The sequence below is a fragment of the Clarias gariepinus genome, chromosome 15 (assembly GCF_024256425.1).
Source record: "Clarias gariepinus isolate MV-2021 ecotype Netherlands chromosome 15, CGAR_prim_01v2, whole genome shotgun sequence".
NCBI classification, from domain to species: domain Eukaryota; kingdom Metazoa; phylum Chordata; class Actinopteri; order Siluriformes; family Clariidae; genus Clarias; species Clarias gariepinus.
The window spans coordinates 13,233,264-13,256,886 of record NC_071114.1 but is presented as its reverse complement, the minus strand read 5'-3'; the positions used below and the strand labels follow the sequence as shown (position 1 = coordinate 13,256,886).

The 23,623-nt window shown below is 36.8% G+C and overlaps 1 protein-coding gene and 2 long non-coding RNA genes across 4 annotated transcripts in view; all 3 read left to right on the top strand.

Annotated features, from left to right (window-relative positions):
* Positions 1-23,623, top strand: part of tle5 (TLE family member 5, transcriptional modulator) — a 47,456-nt gene that overhangs the window by 11,544 nt on the left and 12,289 nt on the right. For both annotated transcript variants that reach the window (XM_053513363.1, XM_053513362.1), the window contains exon 2: positions 23,532-23,620. In XM_053513363.1, coding sequence (XP_053369338.1) covers positions 23,532-23,620 — 89 coding nt within the window. The remainder of the gene's footprint in view (positions 1-23,531; positions 23,621-23,623) is intronic.
* Positions 5,989-9,858, top strand: LOC128543064 (uncharacterized). Its single transcript, XR_008365694.1, has 3 exons — positions 5,989-6,200; positions 7,865-7,975; positions 9,794-9,858. It is a non-coding gene; the product is annotated as an uncharacterized LOC128543064 (long non-coding RNA).
* LOC128543063 (uncharacterized) lies at positions 18,899-19,494 on the top strand. The gene is made up of 3 exons (XR_008365693.1): positions 18,899-19,080; positions 19,242-19,304; positions 19,416-19,494. It is a non-coding gene; the product is annotated as an uncharacterized LOC128543063 (long non-coding RNA).

Sequence of the window (23,623 nt, the reverse complement as noted above, 5' to 3'; positions counted from 1 at the left end):
AATAGTATCAGATGGCAAACACATATTACATGTTACAGTAGAGCTCTGCACTCGTATCCCACGGAATTAAAAGGTAAAGAAAATGCAGGCCGTCTGAGATGAAGCTTGTGGGACAAAGTTCTAGCACATTAACCATCATTTTCAGGAAAAAAGATTTTCAACAACTTGGGCGGTAACAGTCCCAGTGAAGGTAAAAATTCATTTACTGTCGGTTAATTGATTTATTTCATGCTAATCACTGCAACACACCAGTATTCCCATATGTCAATTAAGCTGGAATTTGAAACGTGATAGCTGTTCATGACTAACTGTACCAATTATTTTGCCATTTTTATATTCCTCATTTCAGTATTGTTAGAAATCAAACTGTCATAGTGGAGGATTTGAAAAAAGAAAAGAAGAACAGGTAAATAGGTTCACATGACTTGAGCAAACTGAGTTGTGCATTTAAAGCCTTTTAAAGAAACCAGAGTGGCTCAGGACGGTAAAATGGGTTAAGGCGGTCTTTTCGTGTGTAAGGGACTGTGTGTGTGCCAGGTCCACGACCATGGAGATAATCGTCCAAATCAAATTCATGACCGACAAGATTAGCTTTCCATCCCTCAACTAGCTTACCGAGACGTCCCGTGCAGCAGCTCAGTCTGATTCTGTGCCCCGATTTTACATTATGTATTTTTATATCTGTTTGTCATAGGTGTTGAATATTTACATGATGATTAAAATGCCATAGAAATGTGAATATTTAGTACATGCAATATAATTTTAGAAAAAAAATTATAATAAATACTTTTAGATGTAGATTTATATATATATATTTATATATAAAAACTGTACTCTGACAGGCAAGTCTTTTTTCTTTTTTTTTTTTTCTTGAGGTGATGCAGTTTTCTACTGGTATCATTTGCCAGTTGCCAAGTAAATATTAGGTAATGATAACCATTGAGGCAGGAACTTCTATTCAAAACACAGAAGCAGTTCCACATCCATGAGGCTTCCCGTAAACACATTCCCCTCAAACCTGGCGAAACGCATGTGTCAGAACGGGAACAGGGGTGAGATTAACTGTAGTACTCGTGCACTTTGTCTCTGGGTAAAACAGATTGAGGGAGAGCAAGGATATGAATGGATTCGGTGATGAATTGCGCCTTCAGTCGCGCAAAGAATCACTATCTCTCCTCACATTAATCTCCTCGGTCTGTTCTGTGAACACAGAGTTTTGTTTTTCCACCCAGGTTTGTTCAATGGTTTAAAGGGAATTTTCTGAATCTCTGAATCTTTTTTCTTTTTTCATTTTTTTGACCCTGATGAGGGTCAGGGGCTGACAGTAAATTACTGGAATGATGAATCTAATTTAGAAGCTGAAGATTCTCAATTTGCCCAGCAGCACATAAAACCTTTAAATGCTTTAATTGCATCTCAGAGGAGCAGAGCAGAATAGCAAGAATCAAATTAGGGGATTGTCCTATTTTTTGAGGTGTGTTTGAGAGAGAGAGAGAGAGAGAGAGAGAGAGAAGTTAAAGTTGAGGTTACTTTAGGAAGTTTCTTCAGCTGTGTGTGAAAGCCTTTTTTTTGGGGGACTGGAATGTTGTCAGTTAGTCTACACTGCTGCTTGCTTTCATGGCCTGATTCCTAGCTTCTCTGTTACTTGCTTTCTGGCCCTTTCTCTGTGTAACACCCAGCCTGGAATTGCGCTGATCCTGAGCTTCGTTTACCGAAGCCGCCAGGCCACAGAGCAGCTACTGAAGGCCACTATTGTGTGGGTGGCACAACCTGCAGCTTTCCACCACTCAATACTCCACCCGAGGCTATCGACTGTGAACGTCTGAGAATTCGAGCTGATTCCATACCCCACTGTTCCTCAGGAAATTAAGTTTCCTGGGCCGCCTCAGTCATGGAGCTGCGGGCTGGCGGAGGGTGAAGCATGCTCTCGGTTCACAGGCACATGAGTGCTGTGCTTTACTCTGCATACTGAGCTTGTGTTAAGCTGTATGACCCTCGGTGTGTCTTTTAGCCTCAAGCTGTTTTTGGTACACTTTCCCCTGGGGTTTGACTGGATAAATTATTGGTGCAAAATTTGCCAACTGTTAGAAATGTTCTTACTGCAGCTGGTAAGTCATGTACTTGCCCTACAATGTTATTTGTTGCAAAAATGCTGTATTTGTGTGTGTTTGTATATGTGTGTATAAATACACACGCGGGGTCAGCCAAAAAATGTAAACACACTTCAGGAAAAGAAAATATTTTTTTTTTGGCTAGATTTTATATATTGACATATATTCAATCAAATTAATTTTTATTTGTATAGCGCTTTTATATACACAGCGTTCCAAATTATTATGCAAATTGGATTTAAGTGTCATAAATATTAAAAGTTTTGGTTTTTAAATTAAACTCATGGATGTTGTTGTGTCTCAGAGCTCTTTGGATCACTGAAATGAATCTTAGACACGTGTGATAATTAGTTTCCCAGATGAGCCCAATCAAAGGAAAAGTACTGAAGAAAGTTGTTCCACATTATTTAGCAGGCCACAGATTTCAAGCGATATGGGAAAGAAAAAGGATCTCTCTGCTGCTGAGAAGGATCAAATATTGCAATGCCTTGGACAAGGTATAAAAACATTTAGATATTTCATGAAAACCTAAGCGTGATCATCGTACTGTGAAGACATTTGTGGCTGATTCAGAGCACAGACAGGTTTGTGCAGATAAAGGCAAAATGAGGAAGGTTTCTGCCAGACAAATTCATCAGATTAAAAGAACAGATCCTGAAATGCCATTACAAAGCAGCAAACAGGTATTTGAAGCTGCTGGTGCCTCTGGAGTCGCGCAAACCTTAAGGTGTAGGATCCTTTAAAGGCTTGCAGTTGTGCATAAACCTACTATTCGGCCACCCCTAACCAACGCTCACAAGCAGAAACGGTTGCAGTGGGCCCAGGCAAACATGAAGACTAGTCTTCTTTACTGATGAGTGTCATGCAACCCTGGATGGTCCAGATGAATGGAGTAGTGGATGGTTGGTGGATGGCCACCATGTCCCAACAAGGAGGTGCTGGGGTCATGTTTTGGGCCAGAATCATGGGGAGAGAGCTGGAAGGCCCATTTAGGGTCCCTGAAGGTGTAAAAATGACCTTGGCAAAGTATATAGAGTTTTTGACTTTCTTCCATGGTACAAAAAGAAGAACCGTGCCTTCCGTAGCAAAATCATCTTCATTCATGACAATGCACCATCTCATGTGGCAAAGAATACCACTGTGTCATTGGCTGCGATGGGCATAAGAGATGAGAAACTCATGGTGTGGCCACCATTCTCCCCTGACCTCAACCCCAGTGAAAACCTTTGGAGCATCCTCAAGCAAAAGATCTAGGATAGGAGGCAGTTTGCATTAAAACAGCAGCTCTGGAAGGCTATTCTGACATCCTGCAAAGAAATTCAAGCAGAAACTGTCCAAAAACTCACAAGTTCAATGGATGCAAGAATTGTAAAGTTGATATCAAGGAGGGGGTCCTATGTTAAGATGTAACATGTTCTGTTAGGATGGTTTTGATTAAAAAATAGCTTTTAATTTCTGTAAATATGACCTTGCATAATGCTGCAAATTCAACAAAAGACTATTTTTTTGTTTTTTACAACCTATAAAATGTTTTAAATCTGTTGTGCATAATAATTTGGATCATACCCTAATGGCTGATGACTTAAAAATTATACTGACTGTCATTTGCATTGACTAATTATGAAAATTAGAGAAATATATCATTTGCGTAATAATTTGGAATGCGGTGTATATATGGTAATATTCTGATAATAATATTAATATATTGTCCATCATACTATTTATCGTTTCCTGAAGTGTGTTTTTTTTTTTTGATGATGTGATGTTGGAGCTGGCAAATGTGAATTCAAATATGGCACATTTTTTTTAAAGTAGTATTTTGCATCAGTGCTAAAACAAAGAAATCAAAAAAAATCATTGTGCAAAATGTTTTTTGAATTACATCAATTTTACGTCAAAAGATTAATTTTTAAAAATTGCCAATGTGTTTTATATATTGTCATGTAAATTATGACCATGTTGCCCACCCCTACATTCACCCTTTTTTGCCCTCGGGATGCTCGACTGTTAATGAGTGCAGCGGCACTTGACTGGAGTTTGATTGCCTGTGTGCTTAAACTCTAGCTCATTAGATTTTTGGTTCAGCCTGACTTGATGGATAATTTCCCAGAGTGTCAAAGCACTATATGGAAGAGGTGACTCTGATTTTCACGAGGTTGTCTTCTCCTGAAATCGGAGCAGTCTGTATTCATAAAAATCTGTCAAAAACCTACGAGGGGCCTCCTGTTTACTTTGCGGGAGTGCTGCCAGCATGGCACCTGGTGTTCTTGAACATCCCTGGCAGAAGAAGCCAGATATCTCCGGTCATAATCCGTCCTCTTTCCCCTGCTGGAATTTTTTGCAGAGACAAGGGAAATAATATCTGCTGTAAGTGCTGCACTCGTAATACAACTGGAATTTAGCGACTGTCTGTTTTGACTGACGGCTGATTGACGGGATTTTTTTCCCCGGTTCATAATTTTATATCTTGGAAAAGCATCCGCAGGTTTATGGTGCAGTCAAGGCAGCAGTCGACCGCTTGGCAATTCCTTCCTGATCTGGGTTTTGGAATGTAATATACTTCAGAAGCCTTGTGGAAATTGGCGAGGTGGTGTTTTTAATGCCGTTTTCAATTGTATTTCATTAACCATGCTAATTTTTGGTAGGAAACGGGGCAAATGTGTGTCTGTGTGTGTGATTGTGTGTGTGTGATTGTGTGTGTGTGTGTGTGTGTTTGTGTGTGTGTGTGATTGTGTGTGTGTGTGTGTGTGTGTGTGTGTGTGTGTGTGATTGTGTGTGTGTGTGTGTGTGTGTGTGTGTGTGTGATTGTGTGTGTGTGTGTGTGATTGTGTGTGTGTGTGTGTGTGTGTGTGTGTGATTGTGTGTGTGTGTGATTGTGTGTGTGTGTGATTGTGTGTGTGTGTGATTGTGTGTGTGTGTGAGTGTAGGAGTGATTGTGTGTGTGTGTGAGTGTAGGTGTGTGAGTGTAGGAGTGTGAGTGTAGGAGTGATTGTGTGTGTGTGTGAGTGTAGGTGTGTAAGTGTAGGAGTGTGAGTGTAGGAGTGATTGTGTGTAATATTGTATGTGGGTGTTTTTGTGTGTAATATTGTTTGTGTGTGTGATTTTGTGTGTGTGTGTGTGATTTTGTGTGTGTGTGTGATTTTGTGTGTGTGTGTGATATTGTGTGTGTGTGTGTGATATTGTGTGTGTGTGTGTGTGTGTTCGTAATTATCACATTGTGGGGACACCATGCTGTTTACACACCAACGTCATGGGGACCAAAAACCTTATGGGGACAAAAACCCTGGTCCCCACAGGGGTGAGAATATAAACATGTTAGGGAGTCTTTAAATAGGTTGCTGACGAAGTTTTAGCTTAGTCCCTATAACGAGCGTTTTTTAATATCTGTGTGTGTGAACGATTTGCTCTGCGTCTCCCCCTTTAGTCTGGAACGGAGAATTCTTTGGGCGGGGCTACTCACACAGTCTTGTATGCAAAAGCATGCAAATCATGGTACTGCCTACTTACGTGACTGCCCACTAGAATTGTGGGTAATTGTGGGTAATGTGCACATGCGCAGTAGCTTTACTGGCATTAGAGGTTTAAGTAGTGTTAAATCGAAGAGGTAAGACTATATGTATTTAATTTTGTTTAATTAGGCATAAGCATTGTTAATTGCATATAATTTAATAGTTTAGATTTTTTATAGAATATGTTCAAATAAACAGATTATGTAGATGTGCAAAAAGTTTATGGCCAAAAATTGTTAGATAACAATTAAATTATTAGCAAAATCTATACAGTAATAATAAACAGAAAAAAAATAAAACGTATATTTTTAATGTAATTTACGTACTTAATAATAATCCATAAATTTGCGGAGTGTGGTTATGCTTTTTAAAAATCTTAAAACGGTGAATGAAGTGCCTGAGGCCGAGAATACTAGATTGTAGTTTTTTTTACTGCGCTATTGGTCCGTACACGCTACACAGGAAGAGAAAAAGAACTACAATACCCATCTCCATTGCTTATCCTGCTAAAAGGTGGAAGCCAAAGGCTATCGGTCTAATGAGCGCTGAGACGAGGAAATGCACCTGAATACCACAACAGGTATGTTTGTTTTTTTATATCTATGGGTAACATGTTACGCTTGTAATAGTTTTTTTGTGTTTTAGGGATTTTATAACTAACTGAAATGTAAACGCGGCTGCTATGCCAGGCTGTGACGTTGCTTGTAATAGGAACGATGCGTCATCGCGGCCGCCATCTTGTGTCGGGGGAAGCCGCGTCCACTCTGCATTAGTTAACACTGGCAGAGAACTAACAACCATTAGAATCACCTTCATTTGATTAATTATCAACCGATTTTCAAGCCGTTTGGTTTATTATAAATGTCAGACATATATTTATGATAGAACATAAATTAATTAATTATTTTACTTATTTGATATAAGTAAAATAATTAATTAATCTATGTTCTATCATAAATATGTGATATATCATATACAATACAATACTTAGACACACCTACATAACTAATTAATTTGTTCTACATTGCACAAAACTATTACAAGGATGCTGATAGTTATATGAAAAAAAAACATGAATAATATAAAATAAAGTATATATAAAATATAAATAAATAGATAAATAAATAAATACATAAAATAATAGAGCAAAATTTAAATTAATAAAGGCATGAGTTAAACAAACAAAGGGGGAAAAAAACAATTCTGGACTTCCTGACCAACAGACCTGAGAATGTTAGGATGGGGAACCGAACATCTGCATCTAGGCAGAAATTAAATCATCATAAATCGTCCAAATCTCAAATGATTTCTTTTAGTTTTTTGGTTTGTTCCAGCTTACAGACATGTATTTATGATCGAGTCCAAAGAAAATTGAAGCTTTTGATATTAATCTACTTAAAAACTAGGTGTAAGTTTATTATTCTTCCACTTCAGTGAAGTTAAAATTAACTATTGTTACTGACCTTAGCCTAGTCTACTGCACACAACATGACTACAATGGTGTGATATCCATACTTAAAAATACATGTTAATTAAAACATTTGAATTGTACTGGTTTATTTTGTACATCAGCAAGCCTGTAATACAATGACCCAGCGTAAAATGGTTATATAACACAAAAACAAACACTACAACAAACAAAACAACACTATCTTACACAGTTAACTTTGGCGCTTCCTTCAGATCCCCGACCCAAGATGGCGGCGATGTTGACGTATGCTTAGAGGCCCAAGGCGACATCTAGTCAGTATATATATATATATATATATATATATATATATATATATATATATATATATGACAACCTGTCTAGCAAACTAGACAGTCCAAAAAGTTATTAAAACTAAGTCAGGGTATTCAGTTGGCTGACGGGTGTATTTTATAACCTCTGAAATCGTGGACAGGTAATTATTAAGGTTATAATTAAGGTAATTATTAATTTCTTTCTTTCTTTTTTTTTTTAATCCAGGCCACAATTAGGAGGATTCCTAAGGCTCGTTTAGGTATCTTTTGGGCCGATAGGTTACGTAAAAATGTACAATTATTTTACTTTCTTCTAAAGTCACAAGTCATTTGACAGCGCAGAATAATTTTGCAGATTAAAATTGCACTAACTTGCATTAGGGAAACATACAAGACGCAGGACATATTAATATAAATAAAAATTTTATATTATATATTCAGACCTGAACATCACTGGGCACAAAAAATCATATAACTTTACTGTGTTTACATTTTCTGTAGAGTTAAAAATGCCACGAAGGATCAGTCCCCGTGCTGATGCTGTGCATTATGCAACTACAAAGAGTGATAAGACATCAAAGCTTGATGTGAAATACATCAGTCCAGAGAAAGGTGAGCTCAATCAGTTTCTGTTCATTATGATGGATTACAATCTGACTAATTTTATATTTGTCCAGAGTTTTCTTGACTTGCACAGACATATTTTTGTATAGAAATTGTTATTGAACACAGATTGGAGGGCAGTGAGTATTAGAATGATGCTATTGTGGATTTAGAATGCATTATTATTATTATTATTATTATTATATATTTTTTTTTTATTTGTTTCACAAAACAACAGTTACAATTAAATTTGTATAAACATATAATTGTAATAAACATATATATATATATATATATATATATACATACACACACACACAAGTAAAACTCAACAAAGTAAACAGAAACTAAACAAAATGGGAACTAACCCCCTCCAGCCCTCTTACTCAAAATGGTCTATGTCTTGAAAAAAACATAAGAAAAGTAAGTAGATTGAGAAAGTAAAATAAATAATAAAGTAAATGAAAAACGTCCGCACAAGCATGGTATTTGTTATACCAAATGAAATTGCTACATGCGGCTGTTTAGAAAAAAAGATAGAAAGCGATAAACAGAAATACAAACATTGTCAGCAGAGGGTGGGTTTATCCTGCCCTAAGTCGTCGAGTCATTGATATAAGAAAGAAAGAGCTGCAAGTTAGTATAGAATTTCTCTATACAATTTGGCCCTCGTCAAACTCGCTCAAATCCTTACGCTTGCCCATTTTTCTACTTTCTAACACATCAACTTTGAGGAATAAATGTTCACTTGCTCCCTAATATATCCCCTCCACTAACAGGTGCCATGATGAAGAGATAATCAGTGTTATTCACTTCACCTGGCAGTGCTCACAATGTTAGAATGTTATGCCTGGTTGGTGTATAAGCACAGACATAAACTTATCATTATTAATGTTAGGGGCATAAACACAGGCCACAATGACTGGTATGTAAAAATGCTTAACTGATACAACAATATAGCACTGCTGACCATAAGAGATTAGTTTCTCTGGAACAACTGAAGCTTTTTAGATATCAGTATGGCAGTTCCCTTAGCCCTTGAATTAAAGGGTCACGACCGAAAGTTATGCCATCCTTTTGGTGACCTACCCCAGCGAAGCACCCACTCCTTATTCCTTAGTGGTGGAATCTAACGATAATGCCTTGTGGGGTTTTCCTCGACTGGGCTTTGGCACTGGTACCCATTGCGCTCCCAGCGGCCTAGGGAAGGTCCGACCATGTCTTGGAGGAATTGGGAAACATATTTCAAAGGTGAACTGTCTTCGCCTCCATCAGGTAAGCCCACTATCCTTAGATCCTGTCGCCTGGATCGATTTCCGAGGTCTTCCACTTTGATAGCAGCGCATTGTTAGTTTTCTCGAGTTGCTGGAATCTCGTAGTCAGCTCGGTTATTTCTTTTCGGTGGCGAGTTCGGTCTCCATGGTTGTTGTCTGCCGACTGTGCAAATCTAATAAGGAGCTGAGAACATCCAACTTCGTATGTATAGGCAGCTCTCAGCTCTGCCAGTAAACTTTCTTTGTGTTTGTCTAACTCTTGCGCAAAATGAGTCATAACATCCACCATTGCGGTCCCCGAGGCTGGTTGAGATGAAGTGGCTACCCCTTACCCTTGCCGCAGCTTTCTCGACATGTTATACTAGTTAGGATAGGACCAAACTAGTTTCAGAACTTTGCTTGTACGAACAAGAGGAGGTAAACTGGTAAATCGTGCACAATATTACATGAAAGGTGCGGGGGCAGCTTAAATATACGTCTGTTCTCTACATCACCAAACTGAATTTAATGCCTAATTGGTTTAATACAATGTATTCTTTTGTTTTTTTGACAGGCCGTGGTGTCTTTGCACTAGCATCATTTTTTAGAGGCGATTTTGTGGCTGAGTACAGAGGAGAAATGATTGATTTCAATGAATCTCAAAGAAGAAGAAGAATCTACCATGATAAATGTGCTGTGTTTATGTTTGACTTTAAATGGAAAGGAAAAACATGGTGGTAAGATTATTTACTTCATATCTGCACATCATCTAAATTACACAGAATTAAATGATTAAAATATAATTATAAATATTATTAGTAAATTGTTCAATGAATGGTATGTTTTATTTCTGAAAATAACCTTAAACCCCTAGTAAACCTCACATAACACTAATAAAGCATAAGTTAATTTTAACAATCTTTTTAAATGATAAATTATAGTTATATATTACTTTTACATCTGTCCAGTTAAACATTTACACCTGACAGTTAGATCTGAATATTCTGTCATGCTTTGCCTTTTTTCGGTGTGTGTTAAGCATTGATGCTGCAAAAGAAGATGGATCTTTTGGTAGGCTGGTTAATGATGACGACAAACATCCAAATTGCAAAATGAAGAAGATTGAAGTGGATGGAAAACCCCATCTTTGCCTGTTTGCTGTAACAGACATCAAAGAAGGAGATGAAATTACTTACGATTATGGAGGAACAGACTGGCCTTGGCGTACAAAGGTATGCAAGGTATCTGACTCTGTTCAGCGTTGTTGTTTATTGTCCAATTTAGTTATTTAAACTGCTAACAGATGTAAGACTTTATGAATATGTTTAGTAATATTTTAATTCCTGAACATTGTCACTTATCAGGCAGTTCATTTTAGTTATACACAATTTTGAGAAAAATTATACATTTATTGTACTAAAAAATTGCAGGTAATAGTAATTCCTGGGATGAGTTTAAGCTTTTTTACTGCTATAAATAAATGTTAAATACATTAGAGCACTTTACTTTACCACCTGATGAGCACATCATAGAGCACTAACTGTAAGTTATATACATCTCCAGTGTGCATGACAGTGAACATAGAGTATACAGACATTACATTAGTGATATTTGAAGTGTCAGAACTCTGCCTTTTTTATAATATCATCTTGTTTAAGAGTTTCTATACGGAGTCCCCACAAAGTAGGTTTTAGTCGTGTATGTGTGTGAGAGAGAGTTTGTGAAAGGTGAACATAGATTTTTATTTAGAACAGTGTCCCCACAATTCGCCTAAACCTAATCTGTTTTAAAGGTCCCCAGAAGGTATGTATTTATTGAGATGTGTTTAAGCTAATTTTTTTGTTGCTATAACTAAATGTTAAATACAAAACTTTGTGTTATTGAGCACATCATATTTACTTTATAACCTTCAAGAATTTGCTGTATCTAACCCTGCAATCATGCACTTCATTCCTATAGTGAAGTAACATATTTTTGTTGCAATTAACTGCAGTTTTTATTTTCTGTTTGCTTAGTCTGCTTTTTAAATTGGATAATTTTTTTTTTGCATGTCCCAAAAAATGCAGGTGATGAAGGACACTACTGAGCACAATGTGCATGAGAAGCAGCGGCATGCTTTGCAGTCTGCAACTGGTCGAGATGAAAACACTGCCATGGAATTATCTGTAACTGAGCAGGTAAACCTCTTCAATCCCAGTAGCACTGTTTATTAGAGCACTGTCTTTACTTTATCTACTTTACCACCTGATGAGCACATCATAGAGCACTAACTGTAAGTTATATACATCTCCAGTGTGCATGACAGTGAACATAGAGTAGACAGACATTACATTAGTGATATTTGAAGTGTCAGAACTCTGCCTTTTTTATAATATCATCTTGTTTAAGAGTTTCTATACGGAGTCCCCACAAAGTAGGTTTTAGTCGTGTATGTGTGTCAGAGAGTTTGTGAAAGGTGAACATAGATTTTTATTTAGAACAGTGTCCCCACAATTCGCCTAAACCTAATCTGTGTTAAAGGTCCCCAGAAGGTATGTAATTATTGAGATGTGTTTAAGCTAATTTTTTTTGTTGCCATAACTAAATGTTAAATACAAAACTTTGTGTTATTGAGCACATCATATTTACTTCATAACCTTCTAGAATTTGCTGTATTTAACCCTGCAATCATGCACTTCATTCCTATAGTGAAGTAACATATTTTTGTTGCAATTAACTGCAGTTTTTATTTTCTGTTTGCTTAGTCTGCTTTTTAAATTGGATTAATTTTTTTTGCATGTCCCAAAAAAAATGCAGGTTATGAAGGACACTACTGAGCACAATGTGCATGAGAAGCAGCAGCATGCTCTGCAGTCTGCAACAGGGCTTGATGAAAACACTGCCATGGATTCATCTGTAACTGAGCAGGTAAACCTCCTCAATCCCAGTAGCACTGTTTATTAGAGCACTGTCTTTACTTTATCTACTTTACCACCTGATGAGCACATCATAGAGCACTAACTGTAAGTTATATACATCTCCAGTGTGCATGACAGTGAACATAGAGTATACAGACATTACATTAGTGATATTTGAAGTGTCAGAACTCTGCCTTTTTTATAATATCATCTTGTTTAAGAGTTTCTATACGGAGTCCCCACAAAGTAGGTTTTAGTCGTGTATGTGTGTGAGAGAGATTTTTATTTAGAACAGTGTCCCCACAATTCGCCTAAACCTAATCTGTGTTAAAGGTCCCCAGAAGGTATGTATTTATTGAGATGTGTTTAGGCTAATTTTTTTTGTTGCTATAACTAAATGTTAAATACAAAACTTTGTGTTATTGAGCACATCATATTTACTTCATAACCTTCTAGAATTTGCTGTATTTAACCCTGCAATCATGCACTTCATTCCTATAGTGAAGTAACATATTTTTGTTGCAATTAACTGCAGTTTTTATTTTCTGTTTGCTTAGTCTGCTTTTTAAATTGGATTAATTTTTTTTTTGCATGTCCCAAAAAAATGCAGGTTATGAAGGACACTACTGAGCACAATGTGCATGAGAAGCAGCAGCATGCTCTGCAGTCTGCAACAGGGCTTGATGAAAACACTGCCATGGATTCATCTGTAACTGAGCAGGTAAACCTCCTCAATCCCAGTAGCACTGTCATTAAAGCACTGTCTTTACTTTATCTACTTTACCACCTGATGAGCACATCATAGAGCACTAACTGGAAGTTATATACATCTCCAGTGTGCATGACAGTGAACATAGAGTATACAGACATTACATTAGTGATATTTGAAGTGTCAGAACTCTGCCTTTTTTATAATATCATCTTGTTTAAGAGTTTCTATACGGAGTCCCCACAAAGTAGGTTTTAGTCGTGTATGTGTGTCAGAGAGTTTGTGAAAGGTGAACATAGATTTTTATTTAGAACAGTGTCCCCACAATTCGCCTAAACCTAATCTGTGTTAAAGGTCCCCAGAAGGTATGTATTTATTGAGATGTGTTTAAGCTAATTTTTTTGTTGCTATAACTAAATGTTAAATACAAAACTTTGTGTTATTGAGCACATCATATTTACTTCATAACCTTCTAGAATTTGCTGTATTTAACCCTGCAATCATGCACTTCATTCCTATAGTGAAGTAACATATTTTTGTTGCAATTAACTGCAGTTTTTATTTTCTGTTTGCTTAGTCTGCTTTTTAAATTGGATTAATTTTTTTTTTGCATGTCCCAAAAAAATGCAGGTGATGAAGGACACTACTGAGCACAATGTGCATGAGAAGCAGCAGCATGCTTTGCAGTCTGCAACTGGTCGAGATGAAAACACTGCCATGGAATTATCTGTAACTGAGCAGGTAAACCTCTTCAATCCCAGTAGCACTGTTTATTAGAGCACTGTCTTTACTTTATCTACTTTACCACCTGATGAGCACATCATAGAGCACTAACTGTAAGTTATATACATCTCCAGTGTGCATGACAGTGAACATAGAGTAGACAGACATTACATTAGTGATATTTGAAGTGCCAGAACTCTGCCTTTTTTTATAATATCATCTTGTTTAAGAGTTTCTATACGGAGTCCCCACAAAGTAGGTTTTAGTCGTGTATGTGTGTGAGAGAGATTTTTATTTAGAACAGTGTCCCCACAATTCGCCTAAACCTAATCTGTGTTAAAGGTCCCCAGAAGGTATGTAATTATTGAGATGTGTTTAAGCTAATTTATTTTTGTTGCTATAACTAAATGTTAAACACAAAACTTTGTGTTATTGAGCACATCATATTTACTTCATAACCTTCTAGAATTTGCTGTATTTAACCCTGCAATCATGCACTTCATTCCTATAGTGAAGTAACATATTTTTGTTGCAATTAACTGCAGTTTTTATTTTCTGTTTGCTTAGTCTGCTTTTTAAATTGGATTAATTTTTTTTGCATGTCCCAAAAAAAATGCAGGTTATGAAGGACACTACTGAGCACAATGTGCATGAGAAGCAGCAGCATGCTCTGCAGTCTGCAACAGGGCTTGATGAAAACACTGCCATGGATTCATCTGTAACTGAGCAGGTAAACCTCCTCAATCCCAGTAGCACTGTCATTAAAGCACTGTCTTTACTTTATCTACTTTACCACCTGATGAGCACATCATAGAGCACTAACTGGAAGTTATATACATCTCCAGTGTGCATGACAGTGAACATAGAGTATACAGACATTACATTAGTGATATTTGAAGTGTCAGAACTCTGCCTTTTTTATAATATCATCTTGTTTAAGAGTTTCTATACGGAGTCCCCACAAAGTAGGTTTTAGTCGTGTATGTGTGTCAGAGAGTTTGTGAAAGGTGAACATAGATTTTTATTTAGAACAGTGTCCCCACAATTCGCCTAAACCTAATCTGTGTTAAAGGTCCCCAGAAGGTATGTATTTATTGAGATGTGTTTAAGCTAATTTTTTTGTTGCTATAACTAAATGTTAAATACAAAACTTTGTGTTATTGAGCACATCATATTTACTTCATAACCTTCTAGAATTTGCTGTATTTAACCCTGCAATCATGCACTTCATTCCTATAGTGAAGTAACATATTTTTGTTGCAATTAACTGCAGTTTTTATTTTCTGTTTGCTTAGTCTGCTTTTTAAATTGGATTAATTTTTTTTTTGCATGTCCCAAAAAAATGCAGGTGATGAAGGACACTACTGAGCACAATGTGCATGAGAAGCAGCGGCATGCTTTGCAGTCTGCAACTGGTCGAGATGAAAACACTGCCATGGAATTATCTGTAACTGAGCAGGTAAACCTCTTCAATCCCAGTAGCACTGTTTATTAGAGCACTGTCTTTACTTTATCTACTTTACCACCTGATGAGCACATCATAGAGCACTAACTGTAAGTTATATACATCTCCAGTGTGCATGACAGTGAACATAGAGTAGACAGACATTACATTAGTGATATTTGAAGTGTCAGAACTCTGCCTTTTTTATAATATCATCTTGTTTAAGAGTTTCTATACGGAGTCCCCACAAAGTAGGTTTTAGTCGTGTATGTGTGTGAGAGAGATTTTTATTTAGAACAGTGTCCCCACAATTCGCCTAAACCTAATCTGTGTTAAAGGTCCCCAGAAGGTATGTATTTATTGAGATGTGTTTAAGCTAATTTTTTTTGTTGCTATAACTAAAGGTTAAGTACAAAACTTTGTGTTATTGAGCACATCATATTTACTTCATAACCTTCTAGAATTTGCTGTATTTAACCCTGCAATCATGCACTTCATTCCTATAGTGAAGTAACATATTTTTGTTGCAATTAACTGCAGTTCTTATTTTCTGTTTGCTTAGTCTGCTTTTTAGATTGGATAATTTTTTTTTTGCATGTCCCAAAAAAATGCAGGTGATGAAGGACACTACTGAGCACAATGTGCATGAGAAGCAGCAGCATGCTCTGCAGTCTGCAACAGGGCTTGATGAAAACACTGCCATGGATTCATCTGTAACTGAGCAGGTAAACCTCTTCAATCCCAGTAGCACTGTTTATTAGAGCACTGTCTTTACTTTATCTACTTTACCACCTGATGAGCACATCATAGAGCACTAACTGGAAGTTATATAACTTGTTGCTATAACTAAATGTTAAATACAAAACTTTGTGGGTGTGCCTAACTGAATCTCATTTGTTCCAAGGTTTTGCAATATGAACACTAAAATTCTAGTCTATATTTCAGTGTCTGTTTAAACAAGTGTATTTTAGTTTAACTGTGTTTGTTATTACAATTTATACAACATTGTAACACAGTAAATTGTATTTTTTGTGTGAGTGTAGTGTTACAGCATTACTGAATGTATCTCTTTTCTTAGTATTGTGTGCTTTCTGTGATCATTTGTTTCAGCAGTCTTTATCAGAAGACTCTGACCAAGATATGCGCATACCAAGGTTACGGAGGACCAAAAGTATCATTGTAAGTTTTTTATGGTTAACATTTATATTACCAATAGAATGTTCCTACGGCTTGTTTTATAAGTTTCCACAGCATATCAGAACATTATAAATCTAAGACATTTTAAATTCTAAAACGTTTTACCTGCTAACAAATTGTAAATACAATTGTATTGAGACAAAAGTATTGGGATACACCTTTTAAGTGTAGGTGTTTCAGTTAGACCCATTGCCACAGGTGTATAAATTTAGTTACCTAGCCTTGCAGTCATCTTCATTTATACACATTTGTAAAACAGAATGGGTCTCAAACTTCATGACTTCAAGCATAGTCCTGTGATAGGATACCACCTTTCATTTCATCCCTGCTGGATATTCCACGGTCAACTGTAAGTACTGGTTTTGGCAAATGGAAGTGTTTAGAGTCAACAGCAACTCAGCCATGAGGCGGAAAACCAGCAGCCGTGTGCATATCATCCAACACCTTTGAGATTGACTGGAACAGAGATTGTGAGCCAGCCCCCCTCGTCCAACGTCAGAGCCTGACCTCATAAATGTTTTACAGAATGAACGGGCACAAATTCTGACAGAAACACTCCAGCATCCTGTGGAAAGCCCTCCAAGACAAATGGAAGCTGTTATAGCTGCAAAGTGGGGTCAACTCCATATTAAGGTTTATGGATTTGAATTCAATGTCATTAAAGTCGCTGCTGGTGTAATGGTCAAGTGTCCCGATACTTTTGTCTATATGGTGTGTATATAGAAATTAATAGTGCCACAGAGATTGTCAGTACAGCACTATGCAGGGTCATTTAAAAAGTATTTTTGAGATTGTTAGTCCTTAGTGGAACATGTATTGAAAGTATTTTACAATTAATTAAACTGTTATTGACTTTTAGATGAAAGATTCAATTCCTGAGGCTTCAGACGAGCTCTTTGATAGTACTTCAGACAGTGGAGAGGAATATGTCCCAGACTCCAAAGATGAAAATGAAGAGAGTAGTTCAGGGAGTAGTTCATCCATTATACCATATCCAGTGCATCAGTCAGACCCAGCTTCTGTACAAGCCACCAGTTCTGTCCCCGATAGCACCACCCATGGAGAAAGTATTATAGAAAAGAACAGTCAGGAGACCATGGAGCTAAGTGAAAATTCTGAAGACAGTTCAGACAGTGATGCACCAAGCAGCAGTCGTCAGAAATCAGCACAAGTAATAGTCAGCTCTGTTAAAAAAAAAAGTGATGGTGCTAGATTATATAACAAGAAGCACTACTGCCTATTTTGTCTCAAATCTTTCTGCAAAATGGCAAGACATTTGGAATATGTGCATTCAGCTGAAAAACCAGTAGCTACTGCATGCAATTTTCCGAAGGGTTCTAAACAAAGAAAAATGCTTTTGGATGATTTGCGCCACAGAGGCAACTTTGTACATAATGCAGCTGTGATAAAGTCAGGCAACGGGGAGCTAGTTCCAATCAGACAACCCTCCAAAAAAACAAAAGGCAGTGACTTTATGCATTGTGCATATTGCCAAGGGCTGTTTGACCGGAGAGCTCTCTGGAGGCATATGAAAAGCTGTAAATTAGGCCCTACAATCACATCAGGTGTACATTTCATTCCAAAGCCTGGAAAAAACCATGTCCAAGCCCTCTGTACATATATGCAACCTGTACCTTCGGACATAAGCAAATCACTATGGAAGACAATAAGCCATATGAATCCAGATGAAATAACAGCTGCTGTAAAAAAAGACATCTGCATTATTCAGTTGGGCGAACACTTGCTTAACAAAGGTGGATCATCTGCTAAGAATGAGGCATATGTCCGACAGAAGTTGCGGGAACTAGGAAAGTTACTGATCAGTGGCAGCAAAGTTGCATCTTTGAAAAAGATGGAAGATTTCATAGATCCACACAACTATATGAAGACGGTTCAAGCTGTCAGACATGTATGTGGATATGATGAAAAAAACAATATGTACAGAACACCTTCTCTTGCAAAAAAACTTGGAATAAGTCTAATGAAGATTAGTAAGCTTACAAAAGCAAAAGCTTTGATGAACAAAGATCTTGACTTGGCACAGAAAGTCACTGACTTTCAAGACGTGCATAAAGAAAGATGGTGTGATTTGATCTCTGCAACAGCTGCACGAAATTTGGAAGAAATGAAGTGGAATGCACCTACACTGTTGCCTTTTACAAAAGATGTACAGAAGCTTCATGCCTTTCTCAACAAAACACAAGATGAATACTTTCAACAGTTATCTTCAGAGCCTTCAACAAAATGCTGGTCTGAACTTGCCAAGACCATTCTGACTCAAATCATCCTGTTCAACCGTCGCAGAGAGGGTGAGGTATCTAACATGCCTTTATCTGCATTTTTGACCAGGGACACCACTAAACCACATGCTGATATAGATTGGGCACTGTCTGAGGTTGAGAAAAAACTATGCCGGCACTTCTCAAGAATTGTCATCAGAGGAAAAAGGGGACGTCCAGTTCCCATTCTGTTGACACCCAAAATGATGGCTGCTTTGGAGTTGGTTGTAAAGAATAGGGAGGCTTGTGGAGTGTTAAAAGAAAATGTTTATCTTTTTGCCCGGCCAACTGCAGTGTCCCATTACAGAGGCTCGGACTGTATCCGCTACTTTGCCAAGCATTGCGGTGCGGATTTTCCAAGTGCACTTACATCCACAAAATTACGAAAGCAAGCAGCGACACTTTCGACAGTTCTAAACTTGAGAGACACAGACTTGGATCAATTAGCAAACTTTCTCGGACACGATATTCGAATTCATCGGGAATACTATCGCCTTCCTGAAAAGACTTTACAGCTTGCAAAAGTCAGCAAAGTCCTTATGGCTCTAGAACAAGGAAGAGTTGGCCAATTTAAGGGCAAGAATTTGGATGAGATCACTATTGACCCAAATGGTATATAAACTACATTTCATTAATTTTATTATTGTTAATTAACTCAGCTACTGGTCTTGGTGTACGTTTGGATATTTCTTTAATATAAACCACATTAAGCATAAATAGCCTATGGTGTAAGAACTGACATTATGCATATTTATCATATTTCTTTATTGCAGAGGAGATGGAGTTAAATAATGAAGTGATGAGCGAGGAGGGTGAAAACTGTGAAGAACACGAAGGTATAATTTTTTCCAAATTGATGATAAGCATAATGTTATTACACATAAAATGTTGGAGAAAAAAAATTGTAACAAGTAAAAATGACAGTTATGGCTTAATTTTGTCTGCAGATACACAGGCAAATGTGTGTGCACCACCATTAGACACTGAAGTTGTGACCACAGTGAATATGAAGCATTCTCTTGAAAGGTCTTCTGCTAAAGGTGATCATACTATATTAATACATTTGCTTAGCTACAAGGCCTATAAAAATATTCACCCTTTTATTGCCTTTAGAAATGAAATCATGGTCAATACAATTTGGCTTTTTGACAACAATTTGCAAAAAAGAAAAGTCTTAATTATCAAAGTGAAAAGAGATTTTTGGCCAGCTCTAGGCAGGTTTATAAGTGCTATACTCCTTTCTTAATGATGGTTTTAACTGAACTGAGTTAGAAATCTTTTTGTGGCAGTCTCATGCTCATGACTTATACTTCTCAATTATCTTTTCTCTGAGTTGGTTGAAGTGTTCTTTTGTCTTGCAATTATATCACAGACGAACCAGACACGTGTGTTTTTATACTACAATCACATCAGGTGTACTCAAGTGATCTCCATTTCACAAATTGTGACAATGCTGGAATTAAGTAGCTGGACCTCTGTTGAATTACGTCAGTCACTTGAAAGGGGGTGAATATTTATGCAAACGCTTATTTCATACTATATATTTTTAATAAATTGATATTATTTTGCCTTTTAGACTTGCAAATTGTTGTCAAAAAGCCTAATTGTATTGACCATGATTTAACTTTTAAAAAGCAATAAAAGGGTGAAAAATCTAAGGGGGTGAATAGTTTTTATAGGCATTGTAAATATTCACCAATCCATCCATTCTGGTGCAGGCAGGGTACACCAAGACCAGGTCACCATTCTATCACAGGTCTATCACAGGCCTATTACAAACAAACAACCACTCAAATTCACACCTATGGGCAATTCAGAGTAGGCAGTTCACTATATCTACAGGTCTTTGGACTGTGAAAGAAACCGGATTTTTTAGATGTAGTTAAACATAGTATTTGCATATTAAACCATATTAGTATTTGCATATTAAACCAGAATCATATATATATAATCCCATATACAGAGTTCAATAAATCTAATAAGAGCCATTTATTTGCAGTAGAGATGTAACAGAAAACCGTAATATATACACAGTACAGGCCAAAAGGGTGGCTATTTTAAAGAAACTAGAATATAAAATGTTTTCAGTTATTTCACCTTCTCATTCAAGGTGTTTTCTTTATTTTCATGACAATTTACATTGGTATATTCTCTCTGAAGGCATCAAAACTATGAACTTTTTTTGTTCACTTCACATGTATTCATTCATAGTTTTGATGCCTTCAGAGAGAATATACCAATGTAAATTGTCATGAAAATAAAGAAAACACCTTGAATGAGAAGGTGTGTCCAAACTTTTGGCCTGTACTGTATGAATATATATATATATATATATATATATATATATATATATATATATATATATATATAAAACCGTTTTTTGTTACGTATCTACTGCAAATAAATGGCTCTTCATGTTATCATCATGTTATTGAACTCTGTATATGTCTTGAACATTTACAATTTGTTAAATTAAACTAATGTGTTTTTGTACATTTAGGTACAACATCTGTTGCAAAAAAGAAGAAGGCTTGGCAAGTAAATGAGATCCATGCAGTGGAGAAACATATGATGACATTCATCACTTCATGCCTCGTACCAGGGAAGTTGGCCTGTGAAAACTGCATTAGATCAGAGCCATTAGCTCTTAAAGAAAGAGACTGGCAGAGTGTAAAATTTTATGTTTATAACCGGATTGTGGCCTATAAAAGAGAGATTAACAAGAAAGAATGAATAATAAGAATATTGACAGAAACAGCAGGGTGCACTAAACTTTCAGTATATGTTTACAAAGAAAATGTTCACTAAGTCATTGTTATAGAGCATATCTAGAGCATATCTAATTTTCAGTTTGTAGCCTTAAAAAAAATTATTTTGGGAGATCGCAAAATCGAATCCCGGTGTTTACATGAAGCCGCCCCTGTCCAAAAGCTCCCAGAGAGCAGAATGGGCCTGTGCTCTTTTAGGAAGGGAAGGGCGGTATACTCGGTAAAAAGCCAGAATCTATAATCATTTATTTTCTTGTAATATGTAAGGTGTGAGATGTTTACATACTACTTATACTTTATAATTTAAAATAATGAAAGCTAGTCAGGCTTATAGATGTTTTTATTTTATGCTCAGTGTTCAGAATGCTCAACATTGTTGTCATACAGTATACATTTAGTTATGTTAATTGTGTTTAAGAGCAAAATATTTCTCACAGTCAAGGTTCAGTCGTGGCTGATAAAGACTGTGGTAGTGTTGCACTTATTTGTTGGGCAAATACTTTGTTAATTTTACAGTAATTACAGCTCAATATATGTGACTAAACTTGTCATAATGTGAAATAAACACTGTTTTTGTATCTAACTGACATAAGTCCCAGACTTATCATGACTAAGTACTGATGCGGCTACTTTAGTGACGTCCCCACTACAACATAAATACCAGTTAATTGTGTGTATGCAAATGAGGCTACTTCAGTGATGTCCCCACAACAATATAAATACCCGTTAATTGTGTGTATGCAAATGAGGCTACTTCAGTGATGTCCCCACAACAATATAAATACCCGTTAATTGTGTGTATGCAAATGAGGCTACTTCAGTGATGTCCCCACAACAATATAAATACCCGTTAATTGTGTGTATGCAAATGAGGCTACTTCAGTGATGTCCCCACAACAACATAAATACCGGTTAAATTTCTGTGTATGCAAATTAGGTCCCCATAAGTGACAAGTTCTCGTCATGTCCCTATAAGGTGTTAAAAAACCAAGCACAGAAACTTTGTGATTCAAATTAAAGATTTGAGGTGATATTTGTGTTCCCGGACTTAAATTATATCTGCCTGATTTTTTTCACCTCTTTAGGACCTCGGGAAAGTGGTGTCCCCACAATACATGGGTGGGACTACTGTCCCCCGAATGTAATAATTACAAGAATGTGTGATATTGTGTGTGTGTGTGTGTGATATTGTGTGTGTGTGTGTGTGATATTGTGTGTGTGTGTGTGATATTGTGTGTGTGTGTGTGATATTGTGTGTGTGTGTGTGATATTGTGTGTGTGTGTGTGTGTGTGTGTGATATTGTGTGTGTGTGTGTGTGTGTGTGTGTGCGATTTGTTTGTATGTGTGTGATTATGATTGTGTGAGTGTGCGCACGCATGATCGTGCGTGATTGTGTGTTCGCGTCAGATTGTGTGTGCGCGTGTGATTGTGTATGTGATTTGTATGTGCATGTGTGATTGTGTGTGCGTGTGATTGTGTGTGCGTGTGATTGTGTGTGTGTAATTGTATGTGTGTGTGTGAGATTTATATATATATGTATGTGTGTGTGTGTGTGTGTATGTGTGTGTATATGTATGTATATATATATATATATATATATATATATATATACATACACACACACACATACAGTGAAATCTTGGATTACGAGCATAATTCGTTCTAGAAGTGGACTTGTAAAAATAAAACAAATTAACCTGCACTTTATCTAAAAAAAATAAAGTAAAAATAAATCCGGACAGAGAAGTGTTTCTGTTTGTGTGTCCAATGACATGCTTGCACACAGGCACAAAGAGCAGGCTGAGCCTTCAGCAGAGAGAGAAAATGGATTTTTAACCTCCCTAGTAAGACTTGCTTTTGCCTTTCACGCGCGCTGTACACACATGGATATGCACACACAAAATAAAATATGTTTTACATACACACACATGGTCACAGTGTTATAGTTAACAGTACACACGTGCATGGATGTTAATTATATCAGTAAGAGACCCACACAAATTTTTTTTTTTTTAACGGGAAGATCAATAGAAATATCAAATAATTAAAAAGATTTTGTTAAAGGTACAAATATGTATTTGTTGTTTGTTGTATGTAGTAGGCTGGCCACCTTTGTGCTGGCAGGTGATGCCAGTCAAGTTCAGCTGGCTACCACCACAGCTTTCAGATTTGTGGGAAACACTGGTGTCTGTGCGTGTGTGTGTGTGTGTGTGTGCGCGTGTGTGTGCGTGGGCATGCCAAAGCAGTAGGGATGAAGGCGTCAAACTGACTGAATGTAAATGCTTTGATTACAGGCTTCATCACAGCAGCTGAAGTTCACGACGTCAGACTCCTGCGACCGTATTAAAGATGAGTTCCAGTTCCTCCAAGCACAATATCACAGGTG